The sequence below is a fragment of the Papilio machaon genome, chromosome 2 (genome assembly GCF_912999745.1).
Source record: "Papilio machaon chromosome 2, ilPapMach1.1, whole genome shotgun sequence".
Taxonomy (NCBI): Eukaryota; Metazoa; Arthropoda; class Insecta; order Lepidoptera; family Papilionidae; genus Papilio; species Papilio machaon.
Window position 1 is genome coordinate 4,547,360 of NC_059987.1, and position 17,089 is coordinate 4,564,448.

Consider the following 17,089-nt stretch of genomic DNA (forward strand, 5'->3'; position numbering starts at 1 on the left):
ATGTATTTTGAAAATTATTCACGTAATGAAATTGTAGTAATAAGCATTTTATTTGTTACTTTATTCTCACGTCTTGTGACAGTACTCTGTAATGTTTTTAATATTCGCCGTTGTGTTAATTTAATTATTAATGTACTTGTAAGATATTCAATAAGTATTTGATAATTATGTGTAACATAATTTTAAAAATAAATGAGGCTGATACAAAATTGTTTTATTTATTCTGGCAATCTTTCGCAACTATTTTTGCTTAAGTAGGCAAGAAATCACTGCCGTGATTTTTTTATAAAAGAAGTGTTTGACAATGACATGTTTACATCATAGAATATAGGTTAGATTTTTGATAACTGATATTCTTTAGATAAAAATAAAAACGATAACTAGATATGATAGCGACAATTAAACGCGTTGCCGTAAATAGTATTACTGTGAATTTATACCAATAATTATGCGTAGAGTGACACAGACATTTTTAACACTCATATTGGGTTTATTGTTTACATATTTTTATTGTGAATATCTTATTTATTATGTCGTAGTAGCACAGGTAAGTTGTATTTATTGTTGCTATAAATAGTTACAATATCGTTTGCAATTTCAATTAATCAAAAACAAATAAAATTTTAGTGTTCTTGGCCAACAACAGAAAAGTTGATTGAGGGTCAATACCTAAAAGCATTTATTCTTGCCGACACACATTTGCTGGGCCCTTACAGAGGTCATTGGCTGGATAAATGGAGACGCGAATTTCAAATGCATCAAGCCTTCCAAGCAATTGTAACTATACATAAACCTGATGTGGTGTTTGTTTTAGGTTAGTATTTTACTTAGATTATATTATATACAGACAGACAAGTCTATGACACGGTAATAATAATACCGTGAGTGAGAGAGATACAGTTATACCCAATTCCTGTGACGTGACAAAGACAGGGATAACTATCTTCTGTCCCTTTCTGCGTACCAGGCTTTGGGGTTTGTTTGGAACAAAGGTTGTCCCCTACAAACAACCTAGGTTGTCCCTAACAAAGTTTGACATTCGTGCTATTTTTCGAAAATTGTGAGTACTTAGTGGCTGTAATTGTGCAAAAATATTTTGATATTACAGTTTTAGTAAGGTAAAGTTTATAAAACATGGTATACTGCTGTATTGTCGGTTGTAAAAGCCGTAGTGAGCGAAAAGAGAAAAACATAACCTTTCACTCGTAAGTACTGAAACTACGCACCTATTCACATGTATTCATACAAAATAAGGAAGAAAATACAAACTAGTTGTTCTTTACAGTCTTTGTAATAACTAATATGTTAAAATACGGGTAAAATCAGCTAAAATAAAATAGTATTTTTCGAACATTATGCGCCCAAACGCAGATGTCATTTGTGTCAAATAATATACTGTAGATCTGGGAAACAAGCGGCCATATTAAACTTCTTTTCAAATTGGTTGGTTATTACCCGTAAAAATAATACCACCATCTTGTTGTAAAAATTACCCTGAATTTAGGGGAAATAAATTATAGTATGTATAATGTATATAAATGAAACAATTCACATTTTTTATACTATTTTCAACAGATTTCAAAAGGAGTTTTTAATTCTGGTATATGCTGTGTTTTTAAATATTTGATACTTTCTTATCCCGTTGATTTTAAAGAGTATGCTTTTTAATTTGTCCCATGTAAATTTTGTTTCTTAGAAATTACAATCAAAATAGTTTAATATTAAGTAGTTTTACATGTAGTGTTCACTGTAATGATATACAGAGTAATTTAAAATTATATGACTATAATATTGGTATGTTTTTTGTAGCTTTTTATGAAGACTTAGGGCTTCGTGCATATCGAAGAAAAATAGGACATTGTTTGAATGCTCGTCTAATGGACCTAAGACTGAAGAGATGCCGCGCTTTGTTGAAGCGGTACGCGGGAAAAAAATATCGGGAAATTCTTTTTTTGGAGTCACTCAAGACATCCTTGATTAAGGCAGCCGCCGATATTGACATGGACCTCGTTCGTGCTGTGATAGACGACTGGCCGAGCAGATTGAAGGCCTGTATTCAAAATCACGGATGTCATTTTGAATAAACTTTAGTGTCATAAGAATCTATGTTTTGTTAAGTTCATTTTGGTATATAAATGGTCACATAATGAATAAACTTGTTTCAATTATTTTATATTAAACATGTGACAGAATTTATGACCTGACTAAGTATTACTAAAAAAATCTGTTTACGTAATCTTAGTCACATAAACAAAAATTACGCATTGTTTTTATATTTATTACGTTTATTAATTACAATTTAATTGGGAATATATAAACTGGTCTATATTAAATTATATCGTAATTATTCATTTTCGGGACAAAACAAATAACTGGTAACCCCAATCCTTTTACTTATATATAGGTGTAGTCTATAGTACTCTCTATCTGTCCCTTACGGGTGAACGCGCATGCCATATCTATATAATTCTTCATCTGAGCAGACAGATTATATTATATACATATTTAAAATATCGTTGTGAAATTTAAAATATTGTTCTGTAGCCTAATTACTTAAAGAAAAATAATTTATCTTTGCTTAACTCATGATAGTTATGCATTCAATGTATTTTCATATTTAGGGGATCTTTTTGATGAAGGTGAATGGACCAATGAGAAACAATTTCAAGACTATGTGGACCGTTTCCATAAATTATTCAAGTTACCTGATGATATAAAGATGCATGTGGTGGCCGGTAATCATGATATTGGATTCCATAATAAGTATGGACTTTATGATGGTAAAAAGGCTCATTCTAAATTAAATGCTTCCTATTTTTATTTAGGATAATAATTTGATTAACACTTTTTTCTATTTAAGTTACTTTGTGTTTGATTTGAAATTCTTAGCCTGACTTTATTTTGTGCAGTTAACTTACATTTTGTGGTTTATGTTAGCTTTACGATATATTTGTTTTAGCATTAGAAGATACTCAGCCAAGAGATTTGTTGATATGTTTCAAGCACCCTCAGTACAACATTTGATATTGAAAGGCAGTCACTTTATACTCATTAACTCAATGGCTTTACACGGTGACTCATGTGAACTATGTCTAGATGCTAGAAGTTCTATTGATAAGATTTCTGGTAAGAATAAATAATTACTAGTATTGTTGGTGTGTAACCTTTTTTGTTTGATATGGTTTTTTCTTTTTAAAGTTTGTGGTTGCAATAAAAAGTTAGTTCACCTCATACATTATCTATGCAATTTATATTTGCCACCATTATTTGTTACAGATGCAATGAACTGTGCAGAAAACATTGTAAAGTGTAACACTGAACAAGTTAATTTCAATTATTCTCATCCAATTATTATGCAGGTATGTTTAAAACATTTCTTTTTAGCATATTACTCATTATTACCACTACATTTCCAATTTTTTTTACAGTAAAATTGAATTCTAATTAATTTTATTTAAATTTTTCTAGCATTTTCCACTGTACCGTACATCAGATTCTGCTTGTACCGAGCCAGACGCACCACCTTTGCCAGAGAGGAATAAAAAATTCAGATTAAAAATAGATGCACTATCCAAAGAATCTACAACATATTTAGTTAAAAAGTTAAAGCCTCGAGCAGTATTTGGAGGGCATACACACCACGGCTGTAAACTTCAACATTCTTATAAGAATTTAAATATTGAGTTTTTGGAATATTCAGTGCCATCTTTTTCATGGAGAAACAGACTTGATCCAAAGTTTATGTTGGTATGTTCAATTAAAATTTATAAATTTATTTTTCAACTTTTTTATAAGGTTAAAATGTCTTAAAGCCTGGTTCTTTTTATACCAGAAAATCAGTGTCAAGATATTAATCATTCAGTTTTATATTTACTATATGTTTTAGGTATCAATAACCCCACAGACATATGCAGTAAACAAATGTGGCTTACCAAAGGAGAGAACAATAATACTCACTGCAATAATCATGATTTTTGCTTTAATAATTTTTTTAAGTACAAAGAGGACTATCGGGAGATGATTTCAATGAAAAGCAAGACTCCAATCTCATGATTATATTCCATAATAAATACTTTTGACAAGATCTGAGCATTTTGTACACTGTACATATTATTGGAAACAATAGCTCACACCAGACATAATGTTTTCTTTTATTTTAAATCAAACCACAATCTGAAGCAATAATTTAAAATTAAACATGCCATTTCATAATAATATGTCAGCTTACAGATTCCATTCACTTCCTTAAGTGGAACAATAATAGTTAAATCACTTAAGAAATTATCACAAACAGTACTTTACTTATATTAAAAAAAAATTACTTAAAAATTAAAGATTTCCAAATAAATTATTAATGAACTAATAAAGTAAATTAGAGGTAGATAAAAAAAGTTTTTAGAGATTCGTACATTTCTAATACAAAAATACTGGTGTTGGTACAACAGTGAAAATAAAGTACAAAATATTACCACCAAGTCACTATCGTTGGGATGTTATGAAAAAAAAACGAGATTCAACAGTTAAGTACATGTCAAACTATTAAAAAACATATCAGCAGGCTGTTTATAGCAAAGCACCTAAACTCTTATAAACTAAAAGTCAGTCTATATACTCTCAGATGAGACATCTTCCTACATACATTTTTAATGAGCACATCTGAATCTATAATAATGTGAATATTCTGAGTAAAAAAGCCAGTCAAGAATGTCAATAGTTTTAAATAACAATTATGACAGAAGGAGGTTCCTCTTGACTGTGGGCCTAGCACGAATATTTGCAACATTCGTCTTCATATCGTCATCGTTAATTATTTCAAAATTAGTATGAGATTACTTTACTCCGGATTTGGTAGTCCACAAATATTGTCGATAGCGAATGTCACTAATATTCGTAATACGTCCACTGTTTCATTTAAAATGCTGTATAAGGCACATTTTAAAAAATAAGTACAAATTACAACTTTTTTTTTAACGTTAGTGTTTTAATATAATATATCAGAAAATTGTAGGAATTATTTTTATACAGATTTTCTACATCTGTATAAAATGATTTTCATGATAGTACATTTTAGTTGTGTATTAATTCCTTTGCATTATCAAATACATATAGTAAATACTGATAACAGCTGCATGTGTGATGTAACTCATTGATAGCTTAACATTTAGATTCCTCCATACATTCATACAATTATAATTACACATCATTCAAACGGGCACTTACTTTCCGTTATCTTCTGTACATGTTTTGGTAACCACAGTTTACACACACACTTAAAGCGAAGAGGACAAAGTCGTGACTGACTGAGTCCGGTCTCGAGTTCTATAAGAATATTATTTGGAGTACTCGGGGTTGGTGTAGATGTCCGGGGAGGTCATGTGACCGGGAACGCTTGTTCATATGGACTTTAGTCTTCGGTTGTACTTGTTTGTGATGATAACCTGTGTGTGCATGTTTGGCTGATGAACATATGACTGCGTGCAAGTAACGGTCGTACCTGCACAGATTGGAGTCACCGGCACCTGCTAAGTCCAAGTACCCGTCACCTGTATTTTCACATTTTATCTTTTGGAATGCATGTACCGGCTTCTCGCTGATCGTGTGAGATCTGTTCCGGTGTTTATGGTATTTGGGCGTGATCTCCTCCTCAATGCCAACTGGTTCACTGGGTTTTCTGTAAACAAGAAATATGTATGTTAACTAACTAGATTTAACTTATGTTTATATATTGATGTCTTGTTTCTAAGCAATGTGTAGGTATATTTAATTTAAATGTAGGAGCAAATGACGTGATATTGAATGGGCCAAGACTAAAGGCCAATTTCCTCATTCACTGCTCTATTGATTGCAGATTTGAAATATGTATCTCTTAATTGTACACTAATATTTAGGAATTCTATAATGAATGTTATATTTTGTCTAATTAGACTTTAATTACATATTAATAATTCTGTTTTTGGATATATTTGGATTAATAATTTCATAAAATAACAACTGACCTGGAAGTCTGAAAGCTCAGATGATTTTTTTCCATGTTGGCTTGTATGATTTCGAGGAGTTCCCGCCGCTGCAGACTGCCGGACCGTTTTTTGGTGTGTTTATGTTCGCGGTGCTCCCTGCGCGGATGTCGGTGGGACTTCGGTCTTGTAGGCGGCGGCCTCTGCGGTCTTCGGTCTCCGGAGCACGAAGACTTTGAGGAAGCGTCATCGTCAAACGATAGTCTTTCGTGTTCTTCGTCACTATTGTCGCAGTCTGCAGGTGCGGTCTGCGGCTGTTCCCTCCTCCGGCGCCGCCTGCCCTCCCGCCTGTCGCGCTCGTGTCTCGCGCGCCGCCCGTCCTCGGGCACCACCGTTAGTCGCACTTGAATAGTTTTAGATCCGTAGTGCGGAACGGTCACCGACTTCCCGATCGACTCGTATATAGTCGACACTATTCCGGCTATATCCTGTTGACGATGGATTGGAATGAATTAAATAGAACATTATCAAAATTAAGCTAACTTGAAAATCGTGAATTATGAAAATGGTATTACTCGTAATTATGGATGAAATAAGGATTAAAAGTGGTAGATTAGTTCAAATACTTCGGAAGTTTGTAAACATGAACATAATATAGTAAAAAATCGCTCGTTGACTTGAAAACGACGACGCGTTTAACATAAATTATGGTAGTGTTGAGTACTAACATCCTTAGTCATGCGGCCGTGACCGTCGAGGTCGTACAGTGTGAAGGAGAACTGCAGTGGCTGTTGCTTGGACGGCGCCGGGTGTTGCAGCTCCACGTCACATGTCAACTCCTGCGATACAAACAGTCACACATTTTATTATCTTGATCATTTAAAAAAAAAATCAAAGAAAAGGATAAAGCGTTATATTTTTATTTAGTTTTGTATGATTATGTTAAATAATATTTTTTTTTAACTCGAACATTACTTTTACACCATTTCGAACCTGGAAGCCATGTCTCAATAGCTAGATAATGCAATCGTTAGACAACAAGGTTGCTTTTTATTGACCAACATTGAGTAATGATTCTTTATCTAAAAGCGATGAACGATCGGATCGCTCGGTTCCGTGTGGTAATTCTTTTATGCCTCATACAAAGGTGCCGGTGTTGGGCTATGAATATGCACGCCGAGCGCTACGCATAAATGTTTTTAATTAGCAGTAATGGTAAATAAAGTGTTCTCATAGACGTCGATTAACCCGGATTAATACCAGACAGTGTTACATTATGTCCGATAAAACATAAAGCGCACTATATCGGCGAGACATTGTATTTAATGGATGTTTTTAATCTTATTTAACTGGGAGTCTAGAAAAAAATAACCGCCATTGATAGTGGATTTGTCACTTGAATCGAAGTTGGAAAGTACACAATGTGACAATGAGTTTTCAATCATTTCGCGCCAACCATCTATGACGGGCATTCCGATTGGTCGAAACAGCAACTGAAATTAATGAACCGTACGGATATTCATTGTAACAAGAACAAAACAATACGGCCGTGACCTAAAAAGACCTGGTTCCTTATGCACCTTTTTTGTTTATTTCACCATACAGATGTATGCTCACAAAGATTCGTAATTCTTGGATCTTGGTAGTATTAAGAACAGTGTAACAGTAAGATTTCGAGTTTCGATTTTTTTAAGGCAAATGGGGTATAAATTTCAAATATATTGTAAACTTAATAGGTTAGGTATAAAAGGAGAGCCTTGTGTGCCTACCTCGAATCGCAGTCTAGGTTTATCGTCGTGCGCATCTGCAGTGCGAGGAGACGGCGGCAGCCTGGCGCGCTCGTGCGCCCGAGCTTGCAGCGGCGGCGGCGTGCTAGGATTAAGAAGCGCGCGCGCCTCGCTGGGCAGCAGGTCGGGCGGCGCCGAGCATTGAGAAGCCGCACGGCCCACCAGCTCTTCGGTGTCCGTCCGCTCGCTCTCCGTACCAACTGTAAAAAACATAACAGTTTTATCGAACTTGAAGATGTTCTAAAGTCAACAGTTGTATTTTATGGTAATAAATGATTGCAACTGGTTATCGATAGATTTAGACTTTCATTAGTGAATTCGAGCAATACAGTTCGAAATTCAGGTACCGTTTAATGTCTATTAGCGAAATGTGTAGACTTTAAGGAATATTAAACGAGAGCAAATATTTTGAATGCAACATTAACGAGGAAAGACTGACGTATAAATAGAATGTTGCCGTATGCATTTACTATGCGCTGCACTAAAATACAAATAGTTTGAACTATTCGCCAACATACTTTGCTTTAAAATCTAAAATCTGATACGTCTCTTTGCTCTCCACACGTTAGAGACAATCGTCAAAGTTTCTCGTAAAAATACCAATTTTGTCTATTCAAAAAGTAGCATGGTGTTTTGTAAATTTTTATATCTACTTTGAAATTTAAAGCGTTTTCATGAAAACGGACTCAATCTGGCACTGCATATTATATTTCAAAAGTTATATATTTGTGAATATTGCACATAAATATATTTTCCGCGTAATAAACTACGATCTAGTTAATTTGAATACAATGGCTGTTAGCCGACAGTACGGTGACAATTGATAATAAACATAGCTCGCAAAATTACGCAACACGAAAGCTAATTATATTATTTTGCATTTAAGAATACGTCCTGCATAAGTTATGCTGTCACTTTTAACATTGCCGAATGGTACATTTATATGTAGTAATAGTAACTATTATTATTACCCACTGTAATAAATCTATGTTTGAAAGTTTTTTTTAAATATTATTTGGTGGTAAACGAGCAAGTTGCCAATAAACAACCGCAATTGCTGATACCTTGTTTACGTTTAATTAACGAAGGATAGGCGCAGAAAGAAAATATTTCCCCTTCCTATGCGTCTGCACATCCATGAAATAATTTCCCCTTCCTATCCTTTCCTTATTAAAAATTGGTGGGAAGGAAAAGAGGAATAAAATTATTCTTCCGGTACATAGACGAATCGATACGCAGAATTTATGTGGTCGTGGTATTGCACAGGGCGAACCGAGCCATTCGTGCAACAGAGGTTGTTATTGCTGGCGACTACCACTGTTAATGTTTTAATGTTAATTACGTGCATTTAGGTACTATGTTTCTTAAAATTAATTCCATGCAAACACCTTACATTTACATATATTTAAATACCACATGGAGTCTTGTTTGAACGTGGCTTTTCCCACTATTTGCATTTGCAGATTGTCTTAAATGACAAAACTCAAAGCGCAATAATAGAGTTTGGATTTCCCTTCTAGATTGCGATGTTTATAGACTAAAATATTCCTACTTACGACGAAATTAATTAAAAACAAACTTAGTAATATTCAAAGGCACAAAAAGAAATACGGTAAAGTTCATCGGATCGCTTCCTGGTATCGGCGACTTATGTTTTTTTTAATTGCAAATGCGATTTAATTGTTGATTTACTACGTATTTAACGATCACTTAAATCTGGAAGATCTGTTTATCAATTTATGTTTTGAGGATAAGAAACCCCACTGTGCAAGATCAAAGCTATATTGCTTATTTCTATGTTAAAGTAAAATATTTAGTAATTATCTACTTAAGGTTTTTCTTGTAAGTTTCTTTTTTGCTACTACAGGTAATGTTTCATTATTATACCTATTTAATAGATATATTTTATTAAAATCTATTTTGTGAGTCTAAATTGTGTTAGTTGATTCCATTACGTTTTATAAAACAAAATTATAAAACGCAATGCAATCGGCTTACACAATTTAAACTCACAAAATAGTATTTAATAAAATAAATTTAGTAAGTAGGTATTTTTTATTTTTCTTTTATGATATTATTTTATTTATTAATGTTATAGCTGTTGTAGTCAAAGAATTAATGCCAATTTCCTGTAATGTAATTGTTAATCTCCTTACAGATATTCGTAAAACTAAATACAGTTCGGATCGTAATTGTCGGTTAAGAAAACGAATCTCATAAAAGAAATCGATCCGTGGGCTGTACAAGTTAAAAGAAGGGTCGGCGAAGCACAAAGGGGTTTTGTAATACTAGCGATCGAGCGGGCGTAGTAAAGTCGGCGAGCGCTTGTTCAGATGATTCCAAGAAGGGCCCGACTTCGGATCGCCTCAATGCTCAAATGCCTCGACCCTGCGCCTGCGTCTCCGACATCTGCCGCTAACATTTTTTTTTATTCAACTCCCAAAAAGTAGGTATACGACGGACCTCTAACAGAAGCTTAAACGTTTTCTCAGAATAAAAGATAATAGTATCTAGAGAAATGCTTCGTTTATAAAACCGCAAAAGTAATTATTATGTAGACATTAATTTAGCAAGTGTGAAAAAAATAATCCAAAAGATCACTTTATTAATTCGTCCGTAAGACCAAGAAAAGTTTTAATTTTTCAGTTTTTACATTTCTCCTCTTGATGTTTCTCATCGTTTATAATTATAATTTTAAATCAGCGTTGATAGCTTTGATTTCAAATGAGAATACAGAATGTAAATTGATTATTACAATAAAATTTAAATTTTGATTATTTAATTAAATTAATAAGATTCCTAAATAAGAATAATACATTTGCATAATGTTTTGGAAAGCGATATATGTTTAATACAAATTAGGAATTTGGACTAACACGTGGGGAGAGGTTACACATATTTTCGACCTAATGGACGGACCTTATTAAGACTCAATATGATAATAGAAGAGTCTAAATCACGAGACGATTAACGTAAACGTTTTACAAATAATTGGAAAGACGTTAGTGTTTAACCTTGTATACTTAATCTATACATATTAATAAAATTGGAGTGTCTGTATGTACTGTAGAAAAAACATAATTCTTACATGATGGGTTCGAGTAGCTGATAACGAGAAACCAATTTTAAAAATGTTTGTCCGTCTGTCTGTATGTTATGACACGTTTGTACGTACGTAATCTCCGGAACGGCATATTATTGGCTACTTTTTTTTAATTTTATGCTGACGATGTCGCGGGCTACATCTAGTTCATAAATAATAAACATAAAATACTCCAGTAGTTCCCAACTTCACTAGACAAGAAATATACTGTTTACTGCCAACTTCTGGTAGTTACCAATTACAGACTTCTCGAAATCTTAAATGAAACAACATAATTCAATACAAAATTATCATCTATATATATAAAAGAAAGTCGTGTTAGTTACACTATTTATAACTCAAGAACGGCTGAATCGATTTGACTGAAAATTGGTGGGCAGGTAGCTTAGAACCAGGAAACTGACATAGGAGAATTTTTACCCCGTTTTCTATTATTTTTTATTCCGCGCGGACGGAGTCGCGGGTAAAAGCTAGTATTTTATTAAATTACTGTGAGCATTGCGTCTGAGCATCTTACGCTACGTTATTTTTACGCATTCTGTTTTTCCCTTGCTATGATCGACTGAACTAATAGATACGATCGACCGTTTGGCCACCCCTGACACTGACATACACGAAACTAAACAACTGAATACCGATAGAAAAACAAAACCAGTGTCATAAATTAATGACGACTGTCTTTTTTCACATCTGCAATGGTTTTTGTAGTAAGTTAAGATATAATTTCATTGACGTGCATTAAAGATAAAGTAGCAGTATTTATTATAAAGTCTCACGGTTGTGATATAGGTGGAATTACTTGCTTATACTTGTATTGCATATCTCGGTTGGTATGAGTAAAAAACAAATGCTCAGTGACACACAAGTTGAGTAACTTGAGCGAGCAATAATGAGGGTACGCCGACATTTGATACCGCCTTGCACAAACGCTTGGCTAGGTGAGTGCGTTTTATGTGAATACCTACTATTTAGATTTGTATGTATGACTTAGTGGTTATACATGTTGGCTAATTATTGAAGTAAAACGTTACCCCGATTGAAAGCGATGTTTCACAAACAACTTTCATACGAGTATTACGTGAGTTAGTATTTATTACGTGTCCTTGATATTGCTCCCGAGCATTATATCGATCCAGAAGCCTGCACAATTATATCCCGTTTGTCGATAGTGCGCTTTCCGGTTATAGCAAACACTTGCAATATCTCCCGGTAAGTTCACCTTATTATATCTATTTTTAACTCGATTGTTAGACCCATACGACGAACAGAGTGACATCTCTTTGATTTTTTATAATATATTGTAGTATTTAAAGCTATCTGCTAATGTTAAGATCTAACTCTAAGTAGTTTTATAGGGCAATAAAATGTGTGGTAACCATCACACTATGTTGTGATAGTATTTGATAATTCTATTTCGATTACAAACATGTAAGTTACATATAGTTTTAATTTATTTATTTATTTATTTAAATAAATAAATAAATTATAGTTAGTTATATAGTTTTAATATGTAATTAATTTCATTACTTACTGAAAACTCCCAGACTATGTTTAATTTCACAAAAAATATATATTTTCTTAGCTCAAACTTTCCGATACGTATGCAATTATTGTTCAATTAGACGTGTATCCGTTCATTGAACAGCGGAACAAAATTAGAAATCGAGAAAAAAAGAACTCATCGCTTCGGGCTTCTTTCAAACTGGCCGGAAAAAAAGCATTATACGGTGCGCACCCTAAATTATGCAACAAAAACGAAGTATCTCCGAAAATGTTCTTTGTGTCCGCCCGCTTACTATAAATTGTAGGCAGTCGGGTACACACACACTTTAGCTATAGAGTGGAGAGTTTAAAGCCGGCGCGGGGACGTCTTTGATGTTAAATAAAAGGTATCATTGTCTCCGCTTCGTCGACGCGCTTTCAACTTTTCTCTTTGAAGTTAATCAAATGAGCGTCTCGGCTCGGTTTGTATCCAAAACTATATTAACAAACTCCGCGCCAGTGTGACGTCGAGCATGCTCTGTTTGTGTGTGTAACATGAAAAACGTATCGTCTTCTAATTGAAGTGTACGGCGAGTGTATGTGTGCTGTAACTAAATACAAGCAGATCAAAGCGATCCGAGTCTACTTTGAAGTATTCGACGGGTAGTCAGCAGTCTAGGCGCCGGAAGTTATTATTTTTTATGCAAATTATATCATTTACTGCTCGACACGGCGTTTCAATTGATATCTTTCATACCTAGGTATGCCTACAATATGCTAAAATTACTTTAGTAAAAGAATAACTTTTAAAACATTTTATCTTTTAAACAAGAATTAAATTAATTAGGTACTTTAAAACTTTGTAAATAAAAAAAAATTTAATAAATACATTTAAAAAAAGTGGAAAAATATGAATATTTTAGGTAATTTTCGAAGAAAATCGTGTTAAAAGATTAAAACCTATTCACAGAATTTAAATTTAAACCGAGTACGTAAGTAGCAGGTAAAATACATTTCGGTATTATCATCCTCTGCTATATGCAGATGACTTTGTTTGTGAAAGTATAATTCTTACGGATTGCAATTCAACAGGCTTACGATTAGCAGGCAAGCCGTATACCGGTTCCAATGTGTATAGTCATAACTCCAAAAATACGATTTTTCTGGAGAGCTACTTATGTAGTTTAATCTCATCTCATCTAATATCCACTGACATAAGCTTGATCTTAGATATTCAGAATCTCATGATTTCAACAAGTTATTTATACGTATTTATTTTGATTGCAAGAATATAAAGATCGAGTACGAAAAGCATAAAAAGTAGTTTTGCTTAAAAAAACAAGTTCCAAACTTATGCGTAGGACCAGTCAAGATAAGACTCACTGCCTTCGTTACTCTGTGGAGATTAAAAGATAAGAAGCTTAAGAATAGAAAACTAAGTAGGAAGTGATTATAATAGAACTTATTTTAGGCTCAACAGATTTTGATGAAAATGCACAGATGTAGAACATAGTCTGGAAGAACACAAAGGCTACTTATTAAGTTTTTTTTTTAATTCAGACGAGGACTGAGTAGCGGGCGACAGTTAATAACAAATCAAAGAACCAGATAATTTATTTATTTAGAAGTTTTTATATTCCATACTATGTATTGATTATAATGAAGAAATAACTAGAAACTCTATCAATACATCGATCACGTTTTGTTTAATGGTCTGTCAAACGTGCGACTATTTTCTAAAATTATTGGTTAAAAATATGTTTTATTTGGTAACGGATTTATCGATATGTCATGTAGGGTATAAATTCTTATTTTAACATAAGTTATCGTTGGATAAACATATTTATTATGACTAAAGTGTCATTCGTGTTAGTTGTAAATAATTTAAGTTATTAAAAGGAGCGCTCAGGCACGACAGATATGATCTCCAACTCATCCTGATGGGAAAAGTTGCCGGCAAAAGGAGTGTTGGCCGTCGGAAGAAATCGTGGTTGCGCAACATCAGAGAGTGGACTGGAATTCGCTTCGCAAGGGATAAACAGGAATATGGAGGACTGACCGCCAACCTTCTAGTCGGAGAGGTACCTCAAGAAGAAGAAGAAAAGAAGTAGAATTCACACGAAATGCAGTAACGAAAGAAAAAATTTACTTTACCAAACTAGATAGCATGTCAGCTGATAAGTTTAAACGACATTTGTTCAAATACCTACTTTATGAATAGTTTAACATTTAATTACTGAAAAGGAGATGATTAATATCGCCTTGTCTTTATCGCGAGATCTCATTTATTTTTTATTTTACTGTTCTATATTTTAGTACGTAGGCAGTCATATCATTTGTAGATCAACGCCATAAAATTAAACAAACGAGGGAATTTGAAACGTATAAGGAATACAGAATAATTATAAGAAACCCAAACAATCAAACAAAAAGTACGTAATACATATTCATAATTCAGTTGGCTGCGTATCAAGTCTGTCCAGCTGCCATTGCTAGAAAATGCGATAAAACATAGTGCCACACGTTATTTCACCTAAAATACTTTAAATCTACAAAACTTTTACTATTAACTACAGGACAACCAAGACTAACAATGAAAAATATGAATTTACGTGAAAAGAGCGTCCATTCATTCAAAAACAACGAGAAATAACAACGCGTAAAATTGTAAACAATGCCAAGTTCAAGGCTAAACGTGATATAAATAATAATTTTCGTGGATCCCTGCATATTTCAACTGGTTTTTTTCTTTATTTTATAATAAAAACAACATTGGTAACTGAATGAAACTTATATTTTCATTCATCTAATTCAGTAGCCGCTTAAGAGATAACTACGAGCCACAGCTGAGTGACCTAAAGTTGTGTTTACATACAAAGTATTGGTAGATAATAATACAACTTACTGCTGAACTTCTTGTATCCATTTCTAAACTTGTTGCGCCACCACTTGACGAAGTGGTGCGCCATGGGGGCGTCCGCGGCGGGTGCCGAAGCTCTCAACGTTTCGTAGCACGTCATGCGCTGCGCTCACGCACGCATCACTGTTACTTCAAAAGAGCCGCTAGCTTGTTATTTCACTGTTATTAATAACTAAACACTTCCACAATAAGCGATCACAACACAACACCTTTAGTTATCCGTCTATTTGAAAACGTACCCCGTGACCCAGTTGCCCGCGTGAATGTCGGACGAAGAGCCGGAGCGTACAACCGTCCCCCACGCGTATTATGAAGTGACTGACTGACTGATGGATGGGAGAAGGGAGGGAGCGCGCGCGGGAGAGCGCGGGCGGGACGGCGCTGCCGCCGCGGACTAGCGGCCGGCGCGGAGCTCTCGGAGGCTGGCTGGCCTCGTGACATAGACTAATAATAATAACTTTACCTATAAATAGACAGTGCATTTCTTTGAATTAAATTCCAATTTAAAAGTAAAATTATTATTTTCTGCCCAAATAAATAGTTTCGGTCATAATAGATTTCATAGATTATTTGGAGAAAATAAGGCGATTTTTTCCGTAATCTTCATCCTTCTCCTTATGATCCTAATGTAATAAAGAAAACACATATTATTTATCAATAAAAAACAAGTTATTTCTCGAATCGGTATAAACAAAGTAGAAAATTCATTATAATTATAATAAATATGTATCAAACTGCTGCTGTTTCAGATCGCTGATAGCGATGTGAGTTGTCTAAGAATTACTAATTTTTTCTCAGATTATATTTTGTTTTATTCGCCGTATTTGAAGGGTGTCGATTTTTTAACTCACGGTCTGTCGAATGCGGTCATGCGTCCGTTTCCCATCCGGCTTAAATGATCTTAAAATTGATATTCGTTGTGTGACGAAATGCCCCTCCATGTCGGGTCACGTCTGGGTTCTAATAAGATTAACTTAACTGATCTGTGAACATTATCTGCGTTTAACAGTATAAAATAGGTTTTACATATTATTCTTTGTTACTGTTAGTTTCTATTATTGAAATATACTAGTCCAAAAAGATATTGTTATCTTTTTTTAAATAGTTATGAGAGGATAGGTTTTTATACGTGTATTTTAACAGTCGAATCTCATGGTAAGTTTGTCGTGACTAAGAATAGCAGTATTTTTTTTATCTCTCACGATATTTTCCTTTATATATATATATATGCCCGCTACACCGTTACTTATCCCATTTGTAGTTTCAAAACAAAGCTTAACTTTATAAAAGAACATAAAGTCCTTAACATAAGCTGTTTAAACCGGCGAATTTTTTTAACAGATTTGTTACTAACAAACAAATTATTACTTTTAAATTTTGTTATACAAGATTTTGTCTTAAGCTACAAACCATATGATGTCCTTTTTCAGTGATGGTTACCACTATCGCCAGCTTTATTTATCAACTGGAATATAGGTTACTATACGGTTGTATACGAGTATTTGTCGGTCTTCTTTCTCATTTGTTTCTTTGTGCCAAGAACTAATCTTTTTGAAGTTCTGTTTGTGTTTAATTAAAAGTATTCACCATCGACAGTCGATATTCAAGTGTTACCTCATATGCTTTATAAGAAGGTACTTCAGCGAACTCATTTATCATGATGGCAACATCCCGTCAGTAGTCAATCAGTGATCAAAGGCGTGTGCCGTAGATGGATTGTAATTGCCCCAGTTGGCGCGCTCCTCGGTCCGCGCTGCCGCCGCGCCGGTCGGGGTGGCGACCGCACAAGGATGTTACGAGTTCAACAGACTGCATCTTCACTTCAATTTTATTTTTCCAAGTT

The 17,089-nt window shown here is 34.0% G+C and overlaps 2 protein-coding genes across 2 annotated transcripts; one reads left to right on the forward strand and one right to left on the reverse strand.

The window, feature by feature from the left end:
* The first annotated feature begins 341 nt into the window (after positions 1-341).
* On the forward strand, positions 342-4,197 carry LOC106718620 (metallophosphoesterase 1). Its single transcript, XM_045683715.1, has 7 exons — positions 342-547; positions 628-814; positions 2,622-2,763; positions 2,960-3,126; positions 3,277-3,359; positions 3,469-3,747; positions 3,887-4,197. Exons 1-7 carry the CDS (start codon positions 449-451, stop codon positions 4,019-4,021), a joined length of 1,092 nt encoding a protein of 363 aa, XP_045539671.1. The 5' UTR covers positions 342-448; the 3' UTR covers positions 4,022-4,197.
* Positions 4,198-5,076: 879 nt separating this feature from the next.
* On the reverse strand, positions 5,077-15,540 carry LOC106718717 (protein naked cuticle homolog). The gene is made up of 5 exons (XM_014512877.2): positions 15,232-15,540; positions 7,724-7,941; positions 6,683-6,793; positions 5,997-6,442; positions 5,077-5,671 (listed from the first exon to the last, which is right to left on the reverse strand). Exons 1-5 carry the CDS (start codon positions 15,344-15,346, stop codon positions 5,320-5,322), a joined length of 1,242 nt encoding a protein of 413 aa, XP_014368363.2. The 5' UTR covers positions 15,347-15,540; the 3' UTR covers positions 5,077-5,319.
* Between the last annotated feature and the right edge of the window lie 1,549 nt (positions 15,541-17,089).